This window comes from Formica exsecta, unplaced genomic scaffold (assembly GCF_003651465.1).
Source record: "Formica exsecta isolate Colony F162 unplaced genomic scaffold, ASM365146v1 scaffold38, whole genome shotgun sequence".
NCBI lineage: Eukaryota > Metazoa > Arthropoda > Insecta > Hymenoptera > Formicidae > Formica > Formica exsecta.
This window is the reverse complement of record NW_021851042.1, coordinates 493,893-504,028: the sequence shown is the minus strand read 5'-3', so window position 1 is coordinate 504,028 and position 10,136 is coordinate 493,893. Positions and strand designations below refer to the sequence as shown.

Genomic DNA, 10,136 nt, shown 5'->3' with positions numbered 1-10,136 from the left:
GAATCTTGAATATATAATCTCTCGAAATGTGATTCCCAGATTTTTTAATTTAATTTGGAGAATTTTGTATCTTTGAGCTTTTGAAAAATCAAAATCTTGATTTCTCAACTATAATTTTGACTCTCAACTCTTTGAATTGTTGAGTTGTTCAAAATATAATCATTATATCTTCCATTGTAACTTTGATCAAAATTCTTGAACTCGCGAGTCTTTCAATCAATAATTGTTATCAGCATACCCATTTTAAGTTGTAGATTAACATGATCCTATAAATTGCAGGAAAGACAGACTTACCTTTTGTTGAGTGCCAAAAAAATCCCGCAAAACACGAGACAATAAATTAGGAAATTCAACAGAAAACTAATTCTACAATTGGTTACTTCCGGTGTCCTTAATATCGATGGTGAATTAAATTGTGTGAGATCGAATGGGAAATCGCACTTTTGTTCGAAAGAAATATTTCTAGGCAGCGATTGAAATATTTAGAACGAATCAAAAGCGCAGCGAGGAGGGTTAATGGCGTCTCGAGTCGCTTATATTATATGTTTTATCTTGCGACAGACCCCCTCCTCCCTCAATCTGTCGCATTAACCTGAGTCAAGAATCAAAGTTTAAGCAGAGTATTATACAAAAAAATCGACTTTCCGGTGTCTGTCGTGTGTATGAGCTTGTATCTCCGGCTGGTCATCTTGTCGATGAAGCTTTTTGTCTCTGTCTCGCTGTGATTGGGATTCCAGCGTATTGACAGTATCGATATTCTTATAATGTCCCAAGGGATGGTGTCGAGTACCTACAGTAATTTTTAATAGCTTTTACAAGCTCTGCGTTACTCGTTATCGGCTATTTTTACAATTCCTTGATCGATCATATTTTAAAAGCATGCTTCCTGAGCAAAATTACCAGTCGAAATATATATTTAGCATATGTAATATATATTATTTAAATCTCAAAAGTAAAATACTATTTCCATTCTTGAATACAAAAACATGTCAAAAATATACGCGAAAAATAAATACATATACTTATATACACATATTATTTCTATATACAAAAATACAAATATTTATAAAGAGAGAGAGAGAGAGAGAGAGAGATAAATATATTTTATAGAACTTTTAATTTTAAAAAGAGAAAATTATACAAAAGAAAAATTATTTACCTGGCCATCGGGAGCGTCGGGACTGTCCAAATTTAGATAATCCAAGGTCGTAGTGTTATATGCCAACAATACGCTATAGAGGGGAAAGCACTTGAGTCTAGTGGTAGGAAAGCCGTCGTCCGATGACACGAGACTGTTAGGGCCGTCGCCCAATTTGGTGACCTGGACCTCCGACTCCTGGTGGTATTTTATCTGTAATATCGTTCGCGCGCGTGAAACGCATGCGTTCGACTTGTCATCGCGCTTCCATGTCGAAGGAAATACGATCAATCTTTCACCTCTTTGGTATCCGTGTCCGTGCTGAGACAGGCGTGGAGAACTTTCGATCGCGGATTCCTGGTGCTCCTCTGCGCCTCGAAGAAGCTCTTGGGCTCGGTTAGTATCAGAATGCCACGCCAGCTCAGATTGGACTCTAGCCAAGCTGTGCTAGAAATCACGCCTATCTGAAAAAAAAAAACCATGACGTTTCATAATGGTCGGTAACGGATTTATGCTCCCGAAAATCGCGATAGGAATCGAGAGATAAATCGAATGCACCATCGGCCTAATTTACGTCCATTTTGGTCTCAAATAACGAGAAAATAAATTGGAAAGGAGAGATATACCAAAACTCATAGAATTATCTAGTTCACCTATTTTTAACTGGTTGCGTGCCGATGATAATTTGCGTGTTTCGCTAATATTACAGTACACTATCGTGGATGATAAAGAACTGTTAGTGCAATATTACGGTATCTAATATAGGTATCTAAAACTATTAAAGCACCGATGTATCTAATTTTAGAATTAAAACTTAACAAATTGCTAAATGAAATGTACAATAAATTTTCATTGGGATAAAACTCAACACCAAATTTTTCCAGAAATATACTCCTCTCGTAAACTTTCATATTATATTTTACAATATACATATATGTATATGAAAAATATTTTGCAAATCTGTCCCTTTTATTAAACATTTACAAGAGCTTAACAAATTCCACATGAAGAAATTTTTAATTTCAATTTTGAGAATTTATATAGAATTCATATTTTCCTAAAAAAAGTTTCTTTATTATAACTTTTTAATATTTAATAGTGAAAATATTATACTGTTATATATACATATACATCCAAGTACATAAAATCTTTTTCTTTTCGATAATCATACGTAATATTTTTTTCTAACACTATGGGAAGGGATAACAAATTTTATCAAAATTTAAAGTTAAGAGATTTCTAATATTATCACGTGAAATAAAAAAAAAATTCTAAAACTTTTTTAAAGAGATACCGCTAATGTATAATGCAACTTACCTCAGAGCTGCCGCTTCGCTCCAAACCAGAAGCACGGCCATGGCGGTGCAAAACGCTGTGAGGAAGACCAAGCAGGGGGCCACTCTCATCCACCAAGCCCTTTTATAACTGGCAAACGATGTGCCGACCAGGCTAGGCCCTATAAACGGTGGCAGAGTTCCGTTTGACGAAGGTAACCCTGCGGGAGCCATTCTGCGGGAATAGAACGAACGTGTAAACACACGTTGCACGCAAATCATGGAAATGAAACACCCGGTGAGTTGCAATCTGACAACTTTGTGATATGTCACGTATTTTATTCTATTCTCGAAGCTTTCAACCCCAGGATCTTTGCAACAGCAGGTAAATATAAAGATTTTATGATCTTTTAACGGTATTAGAGTTTAAATATAGATGACCATAAAATCGTTTTTCAGATAATCTAAATCAGTTTAAAGAAGTAAAGGATAGTTGAAAACTGAGAGAACTGTAGTGAAGAAAATCAGTGAGAATTAATAGATATTACTGAAATGGGATATTACTCTTAATCTAACAATAAGTAACTTAATTAGTGACTAATAAAATCTTGCTTCACAATTAACAACGATTATTGATTTACAACGACGAGTATTATGAGAAAACGGTTCACAATTAATATTGATAAAAATAAATTTGATCTGAAGTTTCAAACTTCAAAATTGGCAAAGATAGAATAACTTTTTATTTAGAAATAAAAAATATTATGTAACTTTCTTCTCCGCTAAGAAAGAATCGGACGTGATATTCACTATAGAAGCTGTATGGGTGTTCTGAGACACCCTATACACGCGCAGCAAGGCATGCAGGTATATAAGTGTGAGTCACCCTGCACTTTCTAACCATCATTTTTTTCAGTCACGTTCAAGTGAATGCACACCTAAGGATTCGAGACAAAGGAAGACCCTCATGGATCAGATTATCACTCATTTGTTATTTATCACGAATCGTAATTATGCCGAATAGAAAATTCATTTTTGCGATTAGTTAATATCGTTTTATACGACATATTTATCAATTTTATGTTATATGTTCAAGTTTGTGTGTAGTAAAAAAATATAAAAAGCAATAATAAGTTTTTCTGTTTTTTATCCTCAAATTATTATAAAGAGCTATTATTAATATTTATTTAAAAAGTTCATATATCCTATTTATTTCTATCAGAATTTAATAAATTAAAAATATTATATTGACTTTTATATATTAAATCATAAATCATTCGAGGCGAAAAATTTTAGTAATAAGAGTTCGAAAAGACAGAGGGATAGAAAAGAGTGATTAATGTCAAAATTTTTATAAAATCTAAAATGGAATTTCATATTTTTGTGTACCAAGCGACGCGGTAGCGTTCCTATGCCAAGTACATAAAATCTTTTTCTTTTCGATAATCATACGTAATATTTTTTTCTAACACTATGGGAAGGGATAACAAATTTTATCAAAATTTAAAGTTAAGAGATTTCTAATATTATCACGTGAAATAAAAAAAAAATTCTAAAACTTTTTTAAAGAGATACCGCTAATGTATAATGCAACTTACCTCAGAGCTGCCGCTTCGCTCCAAACCAGAAGCACGGCCATGGCGGTGCAAAACGCTGTGAGGAAGACCAAGCAGGGGGCCACTCTCATCCACCAAGCCCTTTTATAACTGGCAAACGATGTGCCGACCAGGCTAGGCCCTATAAACGGTGGCAGAGTTCCGTTTGACGAAGGTAACCCTGCGGGAGCCATTCTGCGGGAATAGAACGAACGTGTAAACACACGTTGCACGCAAATCATGGAAATGAAACACCCGGTGAGTTGCAATCTGACAACTTTGTGATATGTCACGTATTTTATTCTATTCTCGAAGCTTTCAACCCCAGGATCTTTGCAACAGCAGGTAAATATAAAGATTTTATGATCTTTTAACGGTATTAGAGTTTAAATATAGATGACCATAAAATCGTTTTTCAGATAATCTAAATCAGTTTAAAGAAGTAAAGGATAGTTGAAAACTGAGAGAACTGTAGTGAAGAAAATCAGTGAGAATTAATAGATATTACTGAAATGGGATATTACTCTTAATCTAACAATAAGTAACTTAATTAGTGACTAATAAAATCTTGCTTCACAATTAACAACGATTATTGATTTACAACGACGAGTATTATGAGAAAACGGTTCACAATTAATATTGATAAAAATAAATTTGATCTGAAGTTTCAAACTTCAAAATTGGCAAAGATAGAATAACTTTTTATTTAGAAATAAAAAATATTATGTAACTTTCTTCTCCGCTAAGAAAGAATCGGACGTGATATTCACTATAGAAGCTGTATGGGTGTTCTGAGACACCCTATACACGCGCAGCAAGGCATGCAGGTATATAAGTGTGAGTCACCCTGCACTTTCTAACCATCATTTTTTTCAGTCACGTTCAAGTGAATGCACACCTAAGGATTCGAGACAAAGGAAGACCCTCATGGATCAGATTATCACTCATTTGTTATTTATCACGAATCGTAATTATGCCGAATAGAAAATTCATTTTTGCGATTAGTTAATATCGTTTTATACGACATATTTATCAATTTTATGTTATATGTTCAAGTTTGTGTGTAGTAAAAAAATATAAAAAGCAATAATAAGTTTTTCTGTTTTTTATCCTCAAATTATTATAAAGAGCTATTATTAATATTTATTTAAAAAGTTCATATATCCTATTTATTTTTATCAGAATTTAATAAATTAAAAATATTATATTGACTTTTAATCATAAAATAATAAAATACTTTAATTATAAAAAAAATGTTCTAATTCAGAAAATAGAAATGTGCAGCTGTGGGGAGCTGCTAATTTTTTATGCAAAAAATAAATTAAAAATATTATATTGACTTTTATACATTAAATCATAAAATACTTTAATTATAAAAAAAATGTTCTAATTCAGAAAATAGAAATGTGCAGCTGTGGGGAGCTGCTAATTTTTTAATAAATTTTGCAAAAAATAGTTTTACATCATATGTTTACATTACAGATACTTTGTAAATTTTGTTTGTTTAAAAAGTCTAAACTTTTTATAAAATGCTGTCCTGTTTTTAACTTGGCGTTTTAATAAAAAGAGAGAGAGATAGAGACCAGGCTTTTCATAAAATACCTGAATTTACAAAAAGCCTGTAACACATGTACAGACAACACATGTATGAGACAAGTTTGCGTGCGTTACATCGTACGGAACAATGTTTGCTCCGTTATTTGTCTCACACTATTAAAGCAAGGTGTGCCATGTTAGTGGCACACAAACTTCGCATCACTTCGTGCATCGCACGGTTCGCCTAACTAATTTACTACAAATCTTTAGCGGAGGCAAAGCAAAGCACAGATATTCGCCACAAAATATTATTTGTTTATCTAAATTAAGAGAAATCTTTTCTATGCAATATTCCGCGGTAAATTCATTCTTACATATTTTTTAATTAATCAATTTAGTAAAATCAATCTCATAAAGATATCGAGATATTTCTTTCTTTCTCTCAATTAGTTTTCATAAATCATTTAAAACAAAGAGGAATGTAATAGCCACAAAACATTCTGTATATTTAATTTAAATTTAAATTAAATTTAACAGAATTTTTTAATAATATATTTTTTAATAATTTTTTAATAATATATTTTTATAATATAATGAAAGTATTTCAGACTTTTAAGTGATGTATCTCTAATATCGAAAATAAAAGAAAATTGCGTAAAAAGTACGGCGTTGAATCGAATCGTCATTAACGTAAAATCGGTTCACGATCTGTCAAAGGATCCACGAATGAAGTCTCTTGCGTACGTCGCGGCATGATTATATGACACAATTTAGCTGTTCGTGAATATGTCCATATGTCCATCGCTACATTTACTCACTTTGCTTTCACCGGTTTCACGATGACTCGTGTTCTTCCTTATCCGTGAAATCGTAGAGATCGGCGAGACGCGCGCTTATGTGAGCGAGACCATTTATATCTCTCGTCCGTTTCTGCTCACTCACGTGCGAGCGTTCGTCACATCCCCGAGTACGACGCTCGAACCGATCCGATTTCGCGATCGGGTCCAGATTGCACTTTACGATACGTCGCCGCACTTTTCGATGATCGGACACACGTGCGAGATTATGTATATCTCACGTCAAAATTGCGAACGTATCGCAGCGAGCGTCGCGCGGTCACAATATTTGGTAAACGTCTTCGGCTGAACGCTGTGTGTCACGTGGCTCGACCTTCCCGGCGTGTTTTCGTCGTGTTGTGTTGTGTGTCATAGATCGCGTTTCCCCCGCGCGTGCCCGTTCCGCTTTCCCCGACGTTGCAATGTGAAAATCTCTCTCGACAAGCGTCGGCGGGAGAGTGATAAATCGAAACCGAGAAGCTCACCTCGCCCACCCCCCCCCCTTCCCGTTCCTTTGTTTCTGGTACCGTTTGTTGCAGATTTATTGTGTTACAAATTGAATATATCCACAATGCAATCTCGATCAAATAATTTCGAAGTGTCTCTTTTAAAATACAGTTCACAGAAAAAAAAAAAAATACAAGTTTTTATAGATTATTTTTCCGAGATATCTTCGGATAAATTTCTCTCATCTTCGAGATAATCAATTCCATTAAGCGTACGATTTTAGATTTTCAAAATATAATTCGATATCTCTAGAAAGTTTTTAGATAATTTGTTTTATAACATAATTTATAATCTTTAGCAATTTTCCAAATGGATTCAATTACATAATTAATGAATACTTAAGATGTAGTTAAATATCCTTTGATTGCTTCACTTGTATTTCTTATAAATTGAAAATCTTTAAAAGTCTTGAAAATATATATTAGCCTAATTGGTTCTTGAGTCTTCTTGGATACAGAATCAAACATTTCAAGCATTCACTACACTCCCTTCTTTGTTTCGCTCTCCTTTTCCGCATACGTTTTTTTTTTTTTTTATTACATACGACTGTCCCTACAGAGGATTCGACTCGTGTTTCTTGATGCAGCTGGATTTTTATAGAACCGAGCTCTTGAAGTACTATTCACTGTCGTCCCTTTTCTAAATTTCTCTCTTATTCCTCTGTGTATTTATTACAACCCCGCCTCAAAGATCATCCACGCGTTTCTTAGCACGACTGGGATTCTTCGCGGGATTGACATTCCTCGAAGTTCCTTTTCTATCACACCCTTGCGGGAAATCGTTCGCTAGAGCAAAAAAAAAATCGCTTTTACCCGGATCGATTGAATCGGAATCTCACGAGAATTTCTTTCGCTTTCTAATCCTTTTCTTTTCCCCGCCGTTCCTCAGGAATGCACTCGCGACTTGCCCCGCGAGAATTCCCCGACAGATTCCCGACGGATAGACGAGGGAAACCGTCGACAGATAACGACTGAGAGATCGTTTCGGCTCGCTCACTGTCGGGGCGATTCGCTTCGTCTGCTACTCGGTCGCCGACTTTCCTCGTTGTCGACCGACATCGAATCACATATATCGATTCGAGCGGGACGACAACGACCGTACACGCGACGGCCGAGAACAAAGACGGCGATGTCGAGACCGCGGCGCGATGCGACGCGACAAACGAGCGTGCCGGGACGTTTGTGGCGGCTGCGTCGTGCTGAGGAAACGCGTGTCGTGTATTATGGTCGAATGTCGCATTGCAGAGAAAGAGAACGGCGGCGGCACACACGGATGATGCCAGTCGCCGCCGCTGCCGTCGTCGCCGCCGCCGCCACCGCGTCGTCTGCATCTGTCGCCGTCCGTCCTCGTCGCACTCGCGTAGTCCCCGATCGACTCGGATCTCTCCGACCCTCGCATTTCTTCCACGGAACGTCTGTTCTGTCAGTGTCGATAGGCACGCGGGGGCCTCCTGCGCGACAGACGGCGAGCGAGGAGGATCGCGTACGACGATATGGAAAGAAAGGGATTTCCCCACACATTGCCTACTTTCCAATATATCAGTGATGAAATTGAAAAAAAATGCACCCACGTGTGCGGATTGAAACGATTGTGTGAACTCGTTTCACTTGAAGATTGCATTGGAAACGATAATTGATAATTTTACTGTATATACGTGCGTTTTGCATCGCTACTTTGGTATAGAAAATATTGGCGAATATAATAGCTTGGCTTTTATGTCTTCCGTATTTAATATCTTTCTTGAATTCGATTGCACTATGTATATTGATCGTTGATGCACACGAGTTGACATAACAATGTACATATATACATATACATATAAGAAGTCGATCGTAAATCCAATCGTTGTGTAACACAATTTTTGTTGGACTCTAGTAGTCAAGATATTTATACAAACTGTTTACCAATCTGTGTATTTAAATATCTAGGTAAATTTGCATACAATGGTTTTTCGAATGTACCTGCACATATATAAATGCATTCAACCCAATTGACATATAGCAAATATATATGTATATATATACATATGTATAGTCGGTAGATTTGCTAGTAGATACAGTATGACGTAAACTGGAAACTATTGTGTGTGTATAAATAAGTGTGAAAAATAGGGGGATAAGTTTATTTAACTTCTAATACACTATCTGTTCTCTTCTATTTAACACAATCACTCGGTACAGCTGTACGCGTATATTTGAAATGGTAAAGATAATTTCGTAGAGAGTAGAGTTTTCTATAAAGATAAGCACAAAGGTTTTTAGATAAGCGGGATAAAAAAAAAAGTAAAGACAAAGGATGTTTTTACTTAAATATAAAATTGCACTGGCTTCATTAATTTTTGAATATTTATAATCAATTATATTTTTTTTTTTCTAGAAAAAAAAAATGATTTTTATATGATTAGATATACTTTATATGTTAAACAATTTATAATAAATCAAGAAGCATTTTTTAAAACAATTTATAATAATTTAAGATATAAAACATTCTTCATTTATACTTGAAATTAATTAAGGAAATTGAGATTTTACTATCTATATCATGTATATATAATACATCTCATAATATGTATATTGCTAAAGAGATTTTCTCATGCAAATAATTTAATTTCAATCACTTATATATTACTCTCTCATAGATAACAAAAATACTTTAAAATAATTATCATATTCTTTAAGTCTGTATATATATGAAAAAGAAAAAGTGCGATAGCTTTTATATAGACCACTAATAACATTATAGTGATATATTATTTATGCAACAATGGATTTTGATGAAATAAATTATATCTCATCATTATTATATTCTCTAAATTTTTTATTGTGTCAATATAATTTATCTTTTCGAGTTATTAGCAACTGATTGCAAATATTTATTAAAGAAAACATATATTTCTAATAAAGCGGCAAACTCTCTCTTTTTCTCTTTCGAAATGATTTTGATTTACTAATCAAAATTCCATTCATATTGAAAATGAATCAACTTATACTCGCGGTATTGCTGAAGAAATAGGATTTCTGTATTAGACGTACGTAATCACGTCTCACTAATTCATACACGAACTTGCATAAATCACACTGCACACGCATCAGCACAGACAGTCTGTTTCACTCCCTATACTATAGAACACGAGATATCCATCAGCTAACGAGAAAGATTATGCGAACAAATTCTTTTTGATATTTGAAACTAAAAGAACATGATTCTTCTCTCACCTCGTTCCTCTCACTTCCATTATTCGCCAGGTTAC

At 34.6% G+C, this 10,136-nt stretch overlaps 1 protein-coding gene across 1 annotated transcript; it reads right to left on the bottom strand.

The window, feature by feature from the left end:
• On the bottom strand, positions 1–10,136 carry LOC115239347. The gene is made up of 6 exons (XM_029813819.1): positions 10,102–10,136; positions 4,011–4,202; positions 2,456–2,647; positions 1,438–1,627; positions 1,160–1,351; positions 1–790 (listed from the first exon to the last, which is right to left on the bottom strand). Exons 1-6 carry the CDS (start codon positions 10,119–10,121, stop codon positions 605–607), a joined length of 972 nt encoding a protein of 323 aa, XP_029669679.1. The 5' UTR covers positions 10,122–10,136; the 3' UTR covers positions 1–604.

What these genes read in the sequence shown, in the direction of transcription:
- LOC115239347 (XM_029813819.1), bottom strand. Translation starts at nt 10,121, where the DNA reads ATGGAAGTGAGAGGAACGAG. An exon ending in ATGGAAGTGAGAGGAACGAG is followed by an intron (nt 4,203 to 10,101) that starts GTGAGAGAAGAA and finishes CTATTCCCGCAG; the next exon opens with AATGGCTCCCGCAGGGTTAC. An exon ending in CGGACACGGATACCAAAGAG is followed by an intron (nt 1,352 to 1,437) that starts GTGAAAGATTGA and finishes ACGATATTACAG; the next exon opens with ATAAAATACCACCAGGAGTC.